The 19564-nt window shown below is 54.1% G+C and overlaps 1 protein-coding gene across 3 annotated transcripts in view; it reads left to right on the plus strand.

Moving 5' to 3' along the window:
* The window catches only part of EPHB2 (EPH receptor B2), a 216251-nt gene that overhangs the window by 73067 nt on the left and 123620 nt on the right, over positions 1-19564 (plus strand). For all 3 annotated transcript variants that reach the window (XM_018055479.1, XM_018055470.1, XM_018055464.1), the window contains exons 2-3: positions 4428-4492; positions 7833-8517. In XM_018055479.1, the coding sequence (XP_017910968.1) occupies positions 4428-4492; positions 7833-8517 (750 nt within the window). The remainder of the gene's footprint in view (positions 1-4427; positions 4493-7832; positions 8518-19564) is intronic.

Genomic DNA, 19564 nt, shown 5'->3' on the forward strand with positions numbered 1-19564 from the left:
TGCTATCACCTCTGTGATCCCTGCACCTCCCTCCCTCATGCCTGCCTGCAGGCCACCCTGCTGTCACCTCTGTGCCTATGCCTCTGTTGTCCCTTCAGTGGGACACGCTGAAGTGTGGCACGCTTTCCCACTCAGCCTCTCACGACTCTCTCCTAACTCATCCTTCAAGCCGTTTATCTGTGTCACTTCCTCCAGGAAGCCATCCCTGGATTGTTTGTTTTCTTTCTCTCCTGCTGTACCCAGTGGCCATCACATACCGAACCCAGACATGCATTCCTGTTGTGGTTTTGGCGCATCATGTGGTGATTAATTATCTGTGTACAGTGAAAGTGGCTTCCCCTGCACGCGAGATTGTCCTTGTCACAGCTGGTGGGGAGAGCGGGGCGGGGGCGTGGAGAGCACATTTCGAGCAATTGAGAGGCAGCTTGGTGGAGCCTAGCGGTCCCCAAAGTGTGGGGAGTTAGGTAGTTTGCAGGCAAACTTTTTTTTAATGGTAATAGTCTTACGTTTGTTTTCCTTCCTTTTATGGCAAGTGATCTTGGTTTCCCATTTGTAATAATGATAACTTTTTCCTCTTTAAAATACACTTAAGGAAAAAAAAACAAGAGTCGGAAGAAATTGTGTAATTATATAATAGTAGAGGCTATAGGTGGAAACGGCCAAAGTCCTGGATGTTGTCCGGAAGGAGCAGAACACGGGCATGTTCGAGCCCTACAGTTTTAGGGGAGGGAAGGGGAATGTTGCCTTTGACTGAAGACCTACTAAGTGCAAAGCCCTCTGCTGGGTCCTGGGGTAAGTAAATTACAGACGGGGTGGAAGGGGAGGAGATCAGGAGAAACACTGTGTGAGAGAGAGTACCAAACAGTCTGTGCAGCCGGAGCACAGCTTGTAAATGGAATAATTGTGTGATCCTGGGCAAGTCCCTAAGCTTTTGTAAACCTCAGTTTTCTCATCTGTGAAATGGGACAGTCTCAGTTATCTCTTGGCATCACTGTGAGAACGTTGGGGAGGGTTTCTGGCTCCTAATAGACAGGGTCTCTGGTCTCAGTGAACATGAGTTCTCGCCCTCTGTAGATTTTTGAGAACAGAGGGGCAAGGTCTGGGGTGTTATGGGGAGGAGGGAAGTGCTGGTGATGGAAATAGGGCATGGCTTTCTGAAGCCACCCAGGTTCCCAGGGAAACTGAGCTTGAACTTCAGCACTTGGTTAAGAGGAACAAAGAGGAAACCAGGGCATTCCAGGAAAGCGGCATCAGACAGACTAGGAGGGGCTCCCCGGAGGCCTCAGCCCTCGAACAAGAGGCTGATGTCCATCAGATGTTGGCAGGCGTGGTCTGGGGTGTGGGGGGAGCTGCTTAGACTCGCCTTCACTTGCAGGGGCCACCTGATGAGCCCAAAGGAAACAATGTGTGTACGCCAGCACAGGGTCAGCCAAAACGCACCACGCTGGATCTGAAAACAGAATAGCCGCCACTTACTGATGATCTGCTTGGGCTGGGCTGCAAGCTGAGAACCCTCCCATCTCACTTAGCTCTCCTGTTCACCTCCACAAGGTATTATGGACTTTCTGTAGGTGAGGAGACTGAAGCTTAGAAAGGTTGCAAGTCCAAGGTGGCAGAAAAGGTATTGGAATTGAAGTCTGACCTCCCAGTCCCAGTCCATCTGCTCTGCTTACTTGCCTTTTTTGCAGAGGGTGGAGGGTGATGTGGACACGGAACGGCAAAGGCCAAGGGGAAGTTGTGGGGAAAGCACCCTGGGGGTTCCGTCCTGCCGTGGCTCCAGGCGGGTAACAGCCTTCTAGGCAGAGCCCAGGACTGGCTTGGTGAGAAAGGAGCATAGGGGCCAGGCCACCTTCTGTGTCCTCCCCAGCGGACCTGGAAGCTGGCCCCTCCTCTTAGCCCCTTCCAGTCTATGACCAAACAGCCTGTTGACTTCCTATCCTTCTGAGATCCTCCCCTTGCTGGTTCCAGTTGTGGTGGGAGGCAAAGGAAAGGAACAGTGCAGCCCCCAAACCTGAACTCCCTGGGAGCCCAGAGTTTGAGGACCAGCTTTTAGTGTGTGACTTTTGGCCAGTCCTTTGCACCTCTCTGGGCCTGAGTTTCCACCCAGGCGTGGAGGACGTCCGTTCGCAGTCCCTCCTCTGGGCTGTGGAATCCTCTAGCGCTTGGCCTCTGGGTCAGCCCAAGAATCCAGCCAAGGGGTGGGGCCACCTGCTTGGCGGGTTTGCCTCCACTTCGACCCCTCTCTGGTCCCAAGCACAGTCTCCTCTCTCCCTTGTTGCGCGCGGCTCCCAGCAGCTGTTCCTCGGGCCCAGGCAGAGAGCCTGGCTTGGCGCGTCTCTGGCTGAGGCCGATGAGAGAAAACAGGTTAAAAGTTCAGCCCTTGTTCTCTCCAGGAAGAAAAATCTGTAGCATTCGGAGTGTGAAAAGGAACCCTTTTTTCAGCTCCAAAGCAGCACAATAGAACTTCCCTCCAATTTGCCATCAAAAGGACGCCCTTGGCACTGGACTCCACCGTCCCTGGCACCCTCCTCCCCCCCACTCGCCAGCCCCCAATGCAAAGGGACACAGTGACCGCAAACTCGAGCCACAGGCGGTCATGGGGACACTGCCATATCCTCTCTTGTCAGCCCGCGGGTCTGACTAGGGTCACCTCTGGCTCAACGCTTCCTTCTCTCCCACCCTCCTCCCATCCTTACCGCCCCTGCCTGGTTCAAGACCTTGTTCCTCCCATTTCAGCTTTGACAGCAACACGGACACTTCCCTCTGCCCCCACTCTCCTTGCCCTAGTTCATTCAACCCAGGCCATCAAACCAAGTGTCTAGAAGTTTACAGGGTAGGAGGCAGGAGACCCTCACCTCCCACTCTGCCACCACCTCCTGGGTGATCTTTAGGAAGCCTCTTCCGCTATCTGTGCCTCAGTTGCCCTATTTCCAAAATGAGGCTCTTAGATTAGACCAGAGATAGGATCTCAGGTGGTGGGTGGTGGTTTCCTGGAGCACTGTGGTGAGAAGCCCTGTGTAGTCACAGAGTGTAGGCATTGATTAGTGATGTCTATCCTGGGCACAGGATGGGGGCTTAGCAGCAAGCATTGCCTCTCGCTCACTTTTGCTCACCTAGGGGGTGGGGAAGGTCCAGCTGTGATTCCCTAGGCCTCTCCGCCTGCTGCTGCTAAGTCGCTTCAGTCGTGTCCGACTCTGTGCGACCCCATAGACGGCAGCCCACCAGGCTCCCCCGTCCCTGGAATTCTCCAGGCAAGAACCCTGGAGTGGGTTGCCATTTCCTTCTCCAGTGCATGAAAGTGAAAAGTGAAAGTGAAGTCGCTCAGTCTACCCTCTGACAACTCTTTGTATTCACACCCCATCTCCGCCATCAGACTGTGAACTGCTCCCTTGGAAGGGCTTTGCTAGTCACCCTCAGGGTACCCGTACAGTGCTCGGGTGCGTAATGTACATCGGATATATTTGTGGATTGAATGCCCAAGCAATTTAAATCTACTCAGTGCATCACCGTTCAGTTCAAAAAGCATTTTGAATCCCCTGTGGCAGGAAAGGGGGGAGAGGGGAGGGGTGCTGAGCCTGATCTGGGGGTGAATGGAGATCTTTCTGGCCCTGTGGGTCTCCTTTGTCATTGACTGGATGGTTCCTCCCCTCCAGCTAGAATAATGGGAAGCAAGTAGGGCCCAGCCGGGTCAGAAGCTGATCTGAGTTTTCTGAACCCCCAGAGGGCAGGTGATGGGCTGGCCCCACTGGACATGGTGTTCACCCCTGCTGCCCCTCCATCCCCAGGGCTCTGTCCTTGGGACAGAGTTGGCTGAGCCCTGGGGGAGGGGGCCCAGGGATGAGGACACGATGGAGAACTCCCAGTTCCTGGAGAAAGGGGAATGGTATCCCTGATGGGAGGCATGGGGCAGATGGCAAAACTGGAATAACTGAGACAGCTTGGCTGGGGCCCAAGGGAGGCCTCTGTAAGGCCAGCATTCCAGTTGGTGAGAATTTGATGCATGCATAAAAGCAAATAGGACCCTCATTTTGAAGGAAAAATTTGAAATTTCTTGAGGACTCTCTGAAGCCTATCCAGGAGACCCCAGGTTAAGACCCTTCCCCAGTAAAGGAGGGTAATACCTAGGTTGGAGGGATGTGATTGGCTGAGAGGGTGGGGCATGACCGTGTGTAGAAGGGCTGGAGTTGGATTTAAGGGGTGGAGTCTAGAGAAATAGACTCAGATGATTGGCTGGAGTGTGGGAGTGGGCGGGATCATGGAGTGAGACGCAGGACCTAAAGGGAGGATAGTCCATAGGGTTAGACCCAGTGATTGATTGGAGCAAGGAAGTAGGTGGCTCCTCTGTACAGACAGCCCTTAAGAGGGAAGTTCTTAGTGATTGACCGTGCTTTGTATGCAACTCAGCAGTGACTCTGCTCTCTCCACAGAAACGCTGATGGATTCAACCACAGCGACGGCGGAGCTGGGCTGGATTGTGCATCCTCCATCGGGGGTAAGTCAGTGGTCCTCAAACCCTGCCTGGTCTCCAGGATACCTCCGGTTCTGCTGCGGGGCCTGGATGCCCTAGCCCACCCCATTCGAGCCCCTTCCCCTCCTTCAGGTCCCAGGACCTGGACTCTCGTTGCCCCACCCTACCGGTCCCCTACCATTGATGAGTACCAGTTACCGTGACAACAGGCTGGATGCTTTTAGCTCTTGTCCTATAGAATTCTAAGAGTGAGGCTGAGAAGTGGGTACTCACAACCCCTGTTTTACAGATAGGGAAAGTGAATTGTCAGTTCTTGAGCATGCACTGGGAGTCATACTGTATCAAAGCACCTTTACACACATCATCTCCGGTCCTATGGGAAGGAACCACCTCCATTTCACAGATGAGGAAACTGAAGCTCAGAGAGCTATAGCCACCTACTGGGGACCCTACAGCTAGTAAGTGATGAGGGCTCAGGTTTGTAACCAAGGCTGTGACCTAGTCCTCTGGGTTCCCACCACACTAGATTCCACCTTCCTGAGCTCCTACCATCACACTTCCTTGGGTCCTGTGGTCTGAGCCCATGTAGGCTAAGAGCTTCCCAGGAACACTTCAGGCTCAGGGACTGCCCTGGTGGTCCGATGGTTAAGACTCTGTGCTTCCACTGCACAGGCCACAGGTTGGATCCCTGGTCCAGGAGCTAAAACTCCACGTGGCACATACCCACCCCACCCCCCGATAAAAGGATCCGGCGCAGTTTGAGATTCCTCTCCGGCAGTTACCTACTGGCTATGGAGTCAGACCCCTGAAGAAAGGAAGAGAAGTCTCTCAGTCATGTCCAACTCTTTGCGACCCCACGGACTGCAGCCTACCAGGCTCCTCTGTCCATGGGATTTTCCAGGCAAGCGTACTGGAGTGGGTTTCCATTGCCTTCCTCCAGGGGATCTTCCCGACCCAGGGATGGAACCCAGGTCTCCCGCCTTACTGTAACCACCTGAACCACCAGGGAAGCCATTCCAGTCCTGCCACTTACCAACTGTGTGATTTGGGGGCCAGTTCCTTAACCTGTCTGAGCTTTTAGCTTCTTCGTGTGTCAAATGGTGGTGATTACGGCTTCCTCGCAGAACTGTTATGAGGTTTTTCTGCCAAGTATCCAGCATAGCGCCTGATGCAGGGGGGGCTCCCAGTGACAAGTGGCTATGGGAGCTGTTGCCGGCGTCATCCTCATCACCATCCTTTCTGATACCAGCTCCTCCTCACCCCCCTGGTCTCTGGTGGGGGCTCAGGGCTCCCCCAGCTCCCCCTCCCCCATCCCAGCTCCTCCATGGGGACTCAGCTGCTCCCCCAAGGAACTGCGTCCTCCGCTACCCCCCTCAGGCCTGTGCTCTCAATAGGCAGGGCCCCAGGGTCAGGCCTCTTTCTGTGGCTCTTTCTTGTCACCAATTTTCCATCTGCGAAGGCGGCTGGGCCCACAGCCCCACCCTGCCAGTAATGAGGCCAGGCTGGGCTGCAGGGCCCCCGGACGCAATTATTTGGGGTGTTTAGGCTGCAGGGCCTCCGCATGTTAATTAGAAAGAGGGGAGAAAGGCAGAGTGCTCTAATTAAGTGCTCTAATTAAGTTCTGAAGAAGAGCAGTGATTGTAACAAGGGGCTGACTTTGTCACATGGTGCCACCAAAAAAAAAAAAAAAATTAAATGCAATGTAGGGAGCTTCAGAGCCGCCACTGGAGTAGTGGCTAGGCCCACTCGGCCTTGCTCACACACACTCGCCCTTCACAGCAGCCACAGCCACCGCCCCGCCCCACGCAGGCAGAATCTGAGGGAGGCAGAAAGACAAAGAGCACCTACGCGAGGCTGACACCTCTCCCACCGCTTACCCTCCCCCCGACAGTCACTTCTGGCAGTTGGGGAAATAGAGGCCCAGAGAGGGGCAGTGACTTGCCTAAGGTCACATGTCAAGTTAGCAGAGCTGGAACAGAGCCCACTGCTCGGTGCTCGTGTTTCAAGGCAGTGTGGACAAGCGTGGGCATGGGTCTGAGTTTGGGTCTGTGTGACCTTGGCTCACAGTGTGTGACTGCACTTCTCTGGTCTCCACTTGCTCATCTGTAAAATGGGGATAACTGTGCTTCCCACGTGTGATAATCACAACAAAGAAATAGGATGCTATTACAGCAGCCACCCTGGGCTCGGCACGGGTTCACCCTGCTTGTTGGGGCCCTTTTATGGGCCTGCCCCAGGTGAAGCCAGCCCAGCACCAAAGAGGGGCCCAGGAGAAGGAGGGATCGGGGAGCTGATCCCAGCAAGCTCTCAGACCCACTGGGGAAGACCAGACCAAGAGGGCTTGGGCGTGCCTGGCAATCATTTAGGCAGGCTGTCCCCAAAGGCCCAAGGGAGAGTTGGTGAACCTGGACACAGCGGCCGGAGGGAGACTCCACTCCAGGAGGTTCCAGAAGGCTGGATAGAGAAAGTGAGAGGTGCTCGAGGGGGTGTGAAAGGGTAAACAAAGGCTCAGCCTGAGAGTGAGCCTGCATGAGAGTGAGCGTCTATGCATGGAACACAGCCTTTGCCCTTCTGTTCCCCGCTTTCCGCAGCCCTGCCAAGCCCCGTCCAGCAGTGGGAGGGGGGAGCTCATAGCTGGGTGGGCGAGCGCCCAGGCCAGGGCCTGGTGAGGTGCCAGAGCAATGACCCCAGGCAGGGAGGCAGGGAGGTCTCCCTCCAGTCTCCGTATTCACTACTCTCACAGGGAAATGCCTCACGTTTCTGTTATGGGGGTGAGAGCTCATCCTCCGTTGGGCTGAGGATCCCCGAGGGCAAGGGCTGTGTCTGCCTGGCCAGATAGGGCACTCCGGGCGGACAGAGCCCTGTCTCCTCAGCAGACTGGCTGCTCCTCAAGCACGTACTTTGTGTGGTTTCAGCCTCTCCCTGGTTTCCGTTCGGTTGGGAGCTTCCCAGGAACAGCAGGGGGGCCGTGACTTCTTTACCAGATTAGTTACCCCTGGGGGGTAAGGGTCACATCTCCCTCGTGGATAGGGGAATACCACCAAGAGCAGGGCATGTGGCCTTCCCGTCAGATTGGCGCGTCTCCTGCATAGAGCGGGGAATTCCTCAGGGCCAGAGCCAAGTCTCCTGCTCAGTTTGGGGTTTCTCTGATGGTAGGCATCGTGTCTCCATCATCAAACTGGGAGATCCCTTGGGTAGAGTCTGTGCCTCCCCCTGAGAGACAGGAGGCCCCTGATGGTAGGTGTCCTGCCTGCCGCCTTCATGGCTGGAGGATCCCTAAGGCAAAGTCTGTGCCCTCCCCGCTTAGGATGTTCCCTGGGGCTCAGCCCCTAGCTGCCCCACCTGACTGGCGTTTCACCCACAGTGGGAAGAGGTGAGTGGCTACGATGAGAACATGAACACGATCCGCACGTACCAGGTATGCAATGTGTTTGAGTCGAGCCAGAACAACTGGCTACGGACCAAGTTCATCCGGCGCCGGGGCGCCCACCGCATCCACGTGGAGATGAAGTTCTCGGTGCGTGACTGCAGTAGCATCCCCAGCGTGCCCGGCTCCTGCAAGGAGACCTTCAACCTCTATTACTACGAGGCCGACTTCGACTCGGCCACCAAGACCTTTCCCACCTGGATGGAGAACCCATGGGTGAAGGTGGACACCATTGCCGCCGATGAGAGCTTCTCCCAGGTGGACCTGGGCGGCCGGGTCATGAAGATCAACACGGAGGTGCGGAGTTTCGGACCCGTGTCCCGCAGCGGCTTCTACCTGGCCTTCCAGGACTACGGCGGCTGCATGTCCCTCATTGCCGTGCGCGTCTTCTACCGCAAGTGCCCCCGCATCATCCAGAATGGCGCCATCTTCCAGGAGACGCTGTCAGGGGCGGAGAGCACGTCGCTGGTGGCTGCCCGGGGCAGCTGCATTGCCAACGCGGAGGAGGTGGACGTGCCCATCAAGCTCTACTGCAACGGGGATGGCGAGTGGCTGGTGCCCATCGGGCGCTGCATGTGCAAGGCGGGCTTCGAGGCCGTGGAGAATGGCACGGTCTGCCGAGGTAAGGGCCGCGGCGGGACAGGTGTCCCTTGCAAGTGCGTGGCACTGGTATTGGCTACAGCCTTGAGCCTGGCAGCTGAGAGGGCAGGCTGGTCAGGGCAGAGGGCTGGAGTTGAGTGGGAGGCCCTCTGCAGCCAGAGTTTCCGGATCTATCACCATGGTTCTGCTTCTTGGAGGAAGGCATTGAACAGCGCCTCATGAATGGTAGTGTGTGCAGATGCTGCAGGGGGTGTGCCCGCTGATTTTCGTTAGTATGAGGATAACCTTTTCTCCTTTTAACTACTATGTGAATATTAATGATAGCAGGTGGTACTTTGTTTCTTCATTCACAAAAGTGATGTGGTTTCCTTTTTAAGAAAACTTGTACACCATAGTAAATAACGTTGATAAGATAATATCCGTTGACCTTTTGTTGTGTCAGACAGTGCAGGCCAAGCTGTGCCGAAGTGGCCAAGCAGTAAAGTTTATATTGCACTATGATATATGTCCATCACGAGTCAGCTTGGGAAAATGTGTAAAGCATAGTAAATGATATTGATAAGATCACCTTCATTGAGCTTTTGCTGTATCAGTCAGTATAGGCCAAGCCATGCTGAAGTAACAAAACATGTTTATTTTGCACTTAATGCCGCATGGCCTGAGTCAGCTTGGGATTCCTCCCTCTGCGAGCCAAGCAGATGGAGCCGCCCACTCTTTGGAAGGTTGTGATCACCAGGCAGAAGGAAGGAGCAAGTGAGACAGGTTGTATATGGGCTCTAAAGCACCCCCCCCCCCCCCCAGAATGGCTCATACGTCGTGCCTGTCCACATTTCAGTGGCCAAGGCAAGTAATGTGATTACTTCCAATCCAGAGAAATGGGAAAGTACAGCCCCACTGTGAGCTATTTTTACTGTGTGCCGCACACTTTACGTGTCGAACTCTTTCAATCCTCACAAGAACCCTGTGAAGGAACATGCCGTCTTTTAGGAAGAAGTCAGAGCTCAGAGAGTTCGTACAGGGAGTAAGCAGAGGTGGCCTGGGGGCTTACCAGGTTGTGTGATTCCAAACCACCCTTTCGACCACTGTGCCCTTTAAGGTTTTTTCAGGAAAAATGTGAAATAAACAATAGGACAGGTGGTATTTGATGACAGCCAAGAGTCACAAAGCTGCTTTGCAAATGTAAGAAGCTGTAAAAGGTACTGTATGGTGGCGAGAAGCCTATAAAGGTAGCCAGAGCTGAGAACAAGTCCCATCCCTGCCAGTTGCTAGCTGGATATCTTGAACCAAGTGTGAAACCCTCTCTCATGGGATAGTTGTGAGGATTTAAGGCCTCAAAACATGTAAACCACTTATAGTGACTTCTAGTAAAAACCTAATAAATGTTAACTAAATGGGATGCTACATATAAACCCCAGCATGGCACAGAGTCTCTGCACTGTGAGCTGTGGTGGTCAATGGTGATGGTATAGCAGACTTGGAGCCTACTTGTGCCGGTTCCTCTTGCCTTCCGGATTGGAATTGAATCCTGGAGTGTTCCAAATGCTAGTCCAGGAGCCTTGAAAGTCGATTAAAATTGAGTCTGGGGAAGCTACAGTGATCCTCACCGTTATGAAATTCTATCACATCCACCATCTCCATGACACCTCCCTCCAGCCCTTGGAGGAAGCATGTTAAAGATCCCTGGGAGGAGAAGTGGGTCTGTGAGAGACAGGAGCAGTGGCCTCTGAGGAAGCTGCTGCAGTGATCTTAGGAGAGAGTGACCCCTGGACTGGGCATCCCCAGTGCTGGGGAAGAGGAGGAGTATAGTCGAAGGGTGTTTTGGAAGTGGAGACAAGTTGGAGCAGGGAGAGGACTCAGAGGAAACCAGAAATTCCGGTTTACAGAGCCTTGATGATCTTGGGAAAGAAATGGGGAAACGGGGAGAAAAGGCTGACTTCTCGGGGAAGACAGTGCATCTGGTTTTCTATAACTGAGTGTGAAAATGCACCACCTTGGGAGATGGCGGGGGTGAGACAGGCCGTGGGGAGCAGAATCAGTCCCTCACTGTCTACCGGCTATTCACTCCTCCAACCTTCCCCACCCCTCCTCTGTGTCAGACCTTGTGCTGAACACCAGACAAGACAGAAGAATCCAGCTGTGGCCTTGCCTTCTAGGAGCTCATGGTCTAGCAGAGAGGACCAGCTGTAAATGAGCAAGAGTGAGATTGTGTCAGATTTGTTTTAATAGGAATGGTCCAGGCCATGATGGGCATCAAAAAAGGGAGGGCTTCTGAGAGGAGGTGGCATTGGAGCTGAGTCTTGGGAGAAGGAGGCATTGACCAGGTGGCCCAGGCCTTCTGGAGGTTGGATTGACATAAGCAAAGGCCTGGGGACATGAATCAGTGTGGCTCCTTAGAGGGACTGGTCAGTTGTTTGGTGTGGCTATGGCTCAGGGCACAAGGAGGGAGGTAAGAAGAAGCATGAGTGGAGGGGTACCTAGATGAGGAGGTGTGTGAGTTATCCACTGCTGCATAGCAAGTTACCCCCATATTTAGCCGCTGAAAACAGAAAGCATGTGTTATCTCTCAGCTTCTTAGGGTCAGGAATCAGGCACGGATGGCTTGATCGATGGGTGCCTCTCGCTCAGGGTCTCTCCTGAGGTTGCATCTCGAGGTTTGACCAGGGAAGGATCTGCTTCCACGTTCCTGCACAGGGTTGCTGGCAGGCCTCAGTCCCTCCCACATGGGCCTCCCGCGTGTGCAGCAGCTTCCCCAGAGTATGAAGGAGAGAGTACCCAAGACAGAAGCCACAATCTTTTGATCCTCTCGTTTTCAGAAGGGACGTCTCATTACTTCTCCCAAGTTCTCTTCATTAAAAGTGAGTCATCCAATTCAGTCCTTGCTCCAGGGGAGGGAATTACATGGGGGTGTGAACACCAGGAGGCAGGGTCACTGGGGCCATGGCAGAGGTTGCCTGTCACAGGATCAGAGTCTGGGCTGCTTCTTGCAAGTGGTGGGGGCTCGAGGTAATATGAGGGCAGGGTGTGTCCAGGGCTGGCTTCCCCCAACCCCAACCCCCAGCCCAGGCCCAGCCTAGCCCCGCCGGCTGCTGGGCGTGAGCAGAGGCCAGTCAGGGTGTGATTAATGAGCTCAGGGAGCCAGAAGGACACCAGCTGCTGCCGTGGCCTGTGTGCAGCCACCCAGATGTGGGGCTGCTTCAGCCCAAGCCCCAGAGGCACTGGCCCCACCAGCCCAGGACGTGTCGGAATGGTAATTACAGCTCCCATCCGAGTGGTCGGCAGAGTGCTCTCCCATCTCCAGCTCAGGGATGCTCCACCTTTTCTGCACCTCCCTCCAGAACCACTGGCAGGTTTCTTAAAATGCAGATTCCTGAGTCTGGCGCAAACTTCATCCCAGGTCTGGTTCTGGGCCTCAGAGGTGACGCCAAGAATCGGCATTTTTTTTAAACCAAGCAGCCCCGATGCTTCTATAACAGGACTCTTAGCTCAGACACACGATGTGTTAACACATCCTTGGCCAGACCAAGCAGGACTCAAGGCCAGGCAATGACCACAGGCCCAGCCCTACCACCACCTCAGGGAGCATCCACCCTAAAGGGTGGGAGGGGACCTTAAGCAGAATCTCTGGGAGGGTGTGGTTTGGAAAGATCCATTTAATGTTGAAGCATAATTTGATGGGAAAATAATCCCTTGCTTTCTCAAAGAAATGCAAGTTAGAGAAAACTTGGCAGAGGAGGAGTAGGTGAGTCCTCTCAGGGCATAGCAGCAATCCCAGGGGGTGGGCTGTGGCGAATAATGATGGACTGGCTATTCTAATGCACTTAGCGGTTCCTGGGACTATGGGCTAAACTGATTCAATCAGACCAACTTGCTCTGGAGCCTGTTGCGTGCAGGGCACAGTGGGGAGGGCATGGGAGGGGCCCAGTTAACCCCTCAACCAGCATGTCCTGGGTACCTTCTGTGCACCAGTTAGCCTTCTAACAGGTATTTATCGAGCGCCTTCTATGAGCCAGGTCTATGCCGGCCCTGCTGCTGCTGCTGCTGCTGCTGAGTCGCTTCAGTCCTGTCCAACTCTGTGCGACCCCATAGACGGCAGCCCACCAGGCTCCCCCGTCCCTGGGATTCTCCAGGCAAGGGTACTGGAGTGGGTTGCCATTGCCTTCTCCAATGCGTGAAAGTGAAGTCGCTCAGTCGTGGCCCCCGGACTCTGGTGCGACCTCCCATGGGACTGCAGCCCCACCAGGCTCCCCCCGTCCCTGGGACTCTCCAGGCAAGAGGACTGGAGTGGGGCCATCGCCTTCTCCAATGCGTGAAAGTGAAGTCGCTCAGTCGTGCCCGACTCTGTGCGACCCCATGGACTGCAGCCCACCAGGCTCCTCCGTCCATGGGACTCTCCAGGCAAGAGGACTGGAGTGGGGTGCCACTGCCCTCAAAGTGAACAAGAGGGCACATTCACTACCCTCCCAGAGTTTTTGGTCCAGGTGGGTGGGCAGAGGAAGATGGAGGACACAAAGTAAATAAACAAGTAAATAGTTACAAACTGTGAGGAGTGAAAAGAAAAATATAAGGTGTAACAGTAGAGATTAAAAGGAGGATCTGCTTTAGCCAGGTGATTCAGAGAAGACTTCTTGGACAAGGTGTCATTTGAGCTGACTAGGGCTGACCTGGGATGGTTGGAAGAGAGTGCCTGAGACTCAGGGTTTGGCCTCAAGTGGCTCCTGGGTGAGCAGAGGATTCAGACACAAAAGAACAAGGCAGAGCATGGTCCTTCCAGAAATGAGATCTGTCCAGGCCAAGTACTTTGACAGAAGCAGACCATCTTTTCTGATGGGACATCTGGGAGTGCTTCAAGGAGGAGGTGGCATTTGAAGTAGGCCTTCAGGAGTGAGTAGGATTTGGATGGGTGAAGGGAGGGAAGGAACTCGTGGTCAAGAAGCCTCGTGAACAAAGGCCCATGGTGTGACAGTACAGGACATGTGTGGTGGGTGTCCAGTGCCCTCCTGGGAGTGGGGCTGGGACTTTCTCTCCTTGATTCATCTATTCACGGTTCGCTGAGCCTGCACTGGCCATAGAGATGGCGGGTGGGAGACTCCGAGAACTGTCTGCAGAGGACCTCTGCCTTCTCCCACTACCCTGGCCCCCAGCCCCCTCGGTAGCACAGTCCCCACTGGGGCTTGCTATCAGTGGATCTGCTGGGGCCGGGGGTCGTGGGGCAAGAGGGTGGCCCGGGAATCCGCGCCCCACCAGCCTCTGCAGCAGCTGCTCCACCCAAGCCCTGAGTCCATTAGCCTGACTCTTTCCAGATGTTGATGGGGTTGATTGGGAACGTGACCCGGCCTCAGTTTCTCCAAGTTTTATCTTGGCCTCTCCTTCCCTAATGAAACTCCTACTTGCCCCTCCCTGCCCATGCGTGGGCAACCCCCTTCCAGCCCAGAAACCGCTGGGGACCCTGCCCTTCTCTCTTTCCCAATGGCAGACATGCGTCTCGAAGGGGTCTGGAGGGAGTTCCACAGTGAGTGTGATCTCTGCGATGCTCTCAGGGTGTAATGGGATTTTTAATATTTAGCTTGGACAGGGAGAGGGGCTGCAAGCCAGCGGGTTAGAGGGGTGAGGGGGTGGGGGGTTGGGGGAGGGGGATGGTCGCACGCACATGTTGATCAGCTGGCTCCAGCTCAGACTTCCCAGCTCCCAGCTGCCCCAGGCTTCCCCTCCCAGCCTCTCCTTCTCCTCCCCCTGCCCTGCTTGGCGGCCCCTGGCCCTGCTCTCTTCCCCACCCGTGGCCTCTCCTTGACCTTGGACTTGGAGACCTGGTTTCAAACCCCAGTCCTGCCTCTTGCTAGCTGTGTGACCTTGGGCAAGCCATGGACCCTCTCCTGGTCTTTGTTTTCTCATCTGCAAAACAGAATAAACAGATGGACTGCTGTGCCAAGTAAATGAGAAAATACCTAGAAAAGTATCAAAAAAATAAGAACTTTTACAGACTTGCCTGTGAGCTTTTTTTTTTTTTTCTCCCAATGAGCTTCTTTTTATTTTGAGGAAAAAATAACTTTCCCTTATCACAAAAGCAATACAGGTTATTTGCAGAATCTTAAAGGAGAAAATTATAATAACACAGAGAGTAACCACTGTTAACAGGCTGATGTGGATCCTCTGAGGTGTATTTATGTGTATTTACACGTACTGATTTTTTTAAAAGAAAAAATAGATTCCTTTTGGGAATACATGAGGATTTTTGACTTACTAGTAGTTTGTGGGCGTTTTTCCATGTCATGTTGGATCATGTGGGAAGGCTCTTAGAATTCCATAGGCTATCTGTGGGATAATTTTTTTAACCAGTCCTCTGTGATCCACAGGTAGATTGCTTGGTTTCTCACTATCTTCAATGCTGAGATGAATTTCCTGGTCCCTCTGCCTTTCTGCACTGCTCCTGGTATCTGTGTAGGATATGTCTCCTGGCGTGGAATTGTGGGGTCAAAGGGTATGGACTTTTTTTTTAGAGCTTTTGGCACACATTGCCAGATTGCCCTCCAGAAACACTGGGCTGAGTTACCCTCCTGGCAGCAGCCTTCAGGAGTGTCTGTTTCCCCACATACTCAGCAGCATGGGATATTCTGCCTGTGGCTTTATTTTCTGTTTTACTTCTAGAATCCTGTGCTTCCCCAGCCAAGGCAGGGAGGGGCCGGGGTCAGAGATCCTCTCTGGGCCCTCAGAGCTGGAGCCTGGGCCACCCTCAGGGTGGCCTCCTTCTCACCCTGCTCTCAGCTCCAGCCCTTCCCACAGAGGCTGGACCAGTGGCCCAGCTGTGTCTGGTGAGTCTGTGGGGGTGGGGTGCGGTCAGTCTCGGGGTGAAGAGGAGGCGGCGTCCAGCTGGCGAGGCCTGTGTTGGGAAAGGGGTGTGAGTGTTGGAATGCTGGGTGGGAGGAAAAGCCCAGACCCCCCCCCCCCCCCGCCACCCCCGGCCACAGAAAGTTCTGCAGCATCTTTTCAAGGGCAGGGTGGAGACACCCAGCTTGGGGACGGGGAAGGGTCATAGATAACCCCTCCAGACCCCCAACTCAGGCCAGGGCTGAGACCACACACACCAGCCTTTGGGAAAGGGGATTGGATAGGAATCCTGGCCAATACACTCAGGCTATTCAAGTCTTTGCTTTTAAAAATTGGAAGTACCTCCCTCTCCCCACATCCCCTTCCCTCTATGCTCTCAAAACATGTTTTTATTCACGATTATCCATCCATCTCTCCATCCATTGATCTACCTATTTATCTACCTACCCAGCCAACCATCATCCATTCACTGAAGTTCATTTTCTGATTTTTTTTTTTTTTTTTTTTTTTTGCTTCTTGGAGAGTCTTCGTATAGAGGACCAAGAAACTAACACACTAGTGAATCAGGTACCTACTGTGTGCCAGTCCCTGGATCAGGTATAAGGACTGCAGACATGAAGAAGGCCCTTCTTGCCCTCCTAACGTTTCCAGTTTGGTACCGGGGAGATGGCTCCATCTGTAACTATAGCCTTGGGGCACTCCAGAGGAAGTCAAGAGACAGCTGGGCGTGGCTGCGGGGGGAGAGGTGCTTCCTGAAGGAGGAGCCATTTTCCCAGGGCTTTGGAGAATGGGAGGAGTTGGGGGCAGAAATTAGTCCAGAAAAAAGATAGTCAGAAATGATACTGATGTTTTGGTTTTAACCCTGGTCTCTCACTGACCCTCAGCCTTCTAGGGGACAGGGGGCATGGAAGAAGTCTTCCTAGCCAAGGGAGAAGGGCAGAGGGGCTGTCAGCCCTTTAGTTGCACTCTGTCCGAGGGCTGAACGAGGCAGAGGCTGAAAGGAGTCTGGAGGACGGAGAGGGCCAGAGCTGAGGGTGAAAGGCGCCTCTGGTGTGCCCAGCTCTGTGCTCTATGCTGGGCTCTATTGTCTTATCGAATCTTTGGTTGGTATGATGAGCTCCATTTGCAAATGAGACAGACGTCCAGAGAGGCTCAGCAAGTCTTCCAAGGCCACACAGCCAGCAGCAAGCAGCAGAGGCAGACTGTGAGCCCAGCTCCCTCCAGGTTGCTGGGACAACTGATTACCCAGGAGTGCGCGGATATCTGGAGGTACCCTGCCCTGCCCACCTCCTGACTACCCAGGGGCCTCTGAGATGGCAGAAGTAAAAAGAGCTTGACAGATAACCAGCTTTGGGGTGGGGGTAGGAGGAGGGTCACGCATGAGATTGTAAGACCTCATAGGAAAGAGAGGGCAGCTGAAGGGCTTCCGAGGGAAAGAGGGAAGCTCATGGCTGGTCCGTGGAGGGTGAGGTGCTTTTGCGTCAAGAGGTGTTAGCAGGATGGAGCACGCTCCCAGGGCAGAGGCTCAGGGATGGGGAAGCCCCCATGGGCCTCCCCTCTTCATGCTGAGCCATGAAAGGGGTGCAGCCACCCCAGTTGACCGCTGGCCAGGGAGAAGGGGCCCCCCACTGCCTGCCTCCACACAGCATTAACCAAGTGCTTGTGTCATGCTGCCTTCCTGCCTGTTACCTTCTGGAATCTCTCCATCAGATTAGGAAACTGAGACCGAGGGCCAGCATCCCACCCCCTCGTAGGTGGCCGAGGCAGGTGTGCGCTCTTGTGCTCCCTGCTCCTGATATCCTCTGCTTCTTGGAGGTGTCAGAAAGGCTTGGTAGGGCCTCCCCTGGTGGTCCAGTGGCTAAGACGCCGCACTCCCAATGCAGGGGTCCCCGGGTTCCATCTCTGGTCCAGGAACTAGACCCCTCATGCCGCAACTAAACATCCTGTATGCCGCAACAAAGAGCGAAGCTCCCGAGTGTTGCAGCTAAGACCCAGCACATCCAAGGATCTCCTATGGACTAGGCAGCTCCCCGCTGAGGGTCTCACTGACTCCCAGTCACCGGTTTAGCATCCTCATCCCTGTTTTACAAAAAAGGAAACTGAGGCTCAAAGAGGTGAGGCAACTTGTCCACGGTGACACAGGAAGTGATAGGATTTGAACCCAGGTCATCTGACCCTGGAGCCCCAGCACTGCCCTCTCTCAGCCCTAGACTGACCCGGGACCCCGAAGGCATCAGGTTGAGGGCTTTGGCCACAGGCTGCCCCAGAACTCTCCTGCAGGACCATAAACAGCTGGGGGAAGTTCCCCTCCCTCCAGCGGCTGCCTTTTCATCTGGCTGGGCTTCGGGATCTGGCAAGAGGAGCCCGTTTATTGAGGAAGTTTATGCATTTAACAGTTTAAGCCTTTCTAAGCCTGTGGTACAACAGGATTTCAGAGCCGTTAACAATTCTGTGTGGTTAAGAGATTTTCATGGCTGTGCGGCAGCTGGCGTGGGCCCCACAGGCCCCGTTCTGGCCTCTACCCCTCGCCCTGCTGGGACACCTCCTCCCTGGGGCCCTTTGTCCTCAGCCCCCACCCTGCCGCTTCTCCCTGCTCCCCTCATTCCTAGTGCCTAGGGATGAACTTTGACCTCAGAGGGGAACTGAGGTCCAGAGAGGGGAAGGGAGCTGCCCAAGGCCACACAGCAGGTGAGAGGCTTGAACTGAGACCTGCCCGGCAAAGCTTGAGTCCCTTCCCACACCCTAGACTGCCTTCCTTGGGTAGGGGAGTGTGGCGGGAGGATGGTCTATTGTTTATTCCCTACTGGCAGGGCTTTCAAACCGCCCCCCTCAAAACCAGCATCTGATCTCTACCAGGGCGTTGGGAACAGGGTCGGGGTGGGGAGACTTGCCCAGGCTCCCTCACCTTGTCAGCTATCGAGCTGGAATCAGAACTCAGGCCGAATGAGAATTCTTCACACGGTACAAAACGAGGTTTGTTGTTTGTTTTGTTTTGTTTTGTTTCCGTTGCTTGTCGGGGGGTGGGGAGGGCATGCCATTTGTAATTATAATGTCTTACATATGTACAGTATTTATTTACTTACACTCTGCCTCATTCCAGAAAAAGATTAGAGGCTGCTTTTGTGTAGCATTTGATCTCACCCTCTGAGATACTTTGATCTGAATGATACCCACATGAGAGAAGCAAGGCGAAGATTATTAGTGCCATTTTAGAGGCAAGAAAATCTGAAGCCAAAGAGGACCAGACTTTCCCAGGGTCACAGTGCCCTTGGTGGCAGAGATGAGACTTGAGCCCAGTGCTCCGGCCTCCCGGCCCAGACTCTCATGGGAGCCCCTTGTTGTCCCCGTGATGTTCTGTTAGGTGGCCCCCACCCGTTACCTCCACCTCTGCAGGGACAAGACCCCAGGGACCGCTGGAACCACAGGAGAGCTTAGTCTCCACCCCACAAGAGAGGTACCCTGGCAGACTTCCTCCCAGCCCCTAGGACTCATGGTTTATGTGAAGAGGAAGGTGTGGTGGGCCCCTGACAACCATACAGATAAAGGGGCCCCAGGGTCACCCTGAGGGGTGGGCAGGCCTCCAGACTCCCACCCTCTCTGCTCCCTCGGGCTCTTAGCTCCTTCACCAGACCTTCCCAGTCTTTCTCCGTGGAGCCCCATCCATGGAGGTTGGATGATACTGTTGTTTCCATCTCCAAGGATTTATTTCCTGATCATGCTGACCCAGAAGAGGGTCACAAACTTACAAGGGCTCCCATGTCACTGGCATCCAGACACAATACACGAACTTTGCCTGTTGCCCACTTGGTACCTCCTAAACAAAGGGGCCAAGGCAACTGCTCACCAGCTTCAAGCTTATAAAAACTGAAGCCCCAAGATGTTAGACAAAATGGCTTATCCAGAGACCCAGCAATCAAACTCAGGGTCCAGTCCCATGCTCCCTGTACCTCCCACTGGGCCCTGATTGTAAATATCAGAGACAAGAGCCCAGGGAGGCAGGGAACGTGCATTGGTTGAGCGCCCACTGTGTTCTAGGCCTTCTGCCTTAGGCTTGGTATAGAATTCTGGATCCCTGCAGTCTCCAGAAGTTAGATACAGTTGTTATTTTCATTTTATAGAGGATGAAGCGGAGACTCAAAGAGGTTAAATAAATCAGCTCAGGATCACGCAGCTAATGAATGGTGGAGCCAGCACTGAAATCCAAAACCTGCTGTCTTCCCACTGGAATATTTGTGCATTTCATTGTG

This window comes from Capra hircus, chromosome 2, assembly GCF_001704415.2.
Source record: "Capra hircus breed San Clemente chromosome 2, ASM170441v1, whole genome shotgun sequence".
Lineage (NCBI taxonomy): Eukaryota > Metazoa > Chordata > Mammalia > Artiodactyla > Bovidae > Capra > Capra hircus.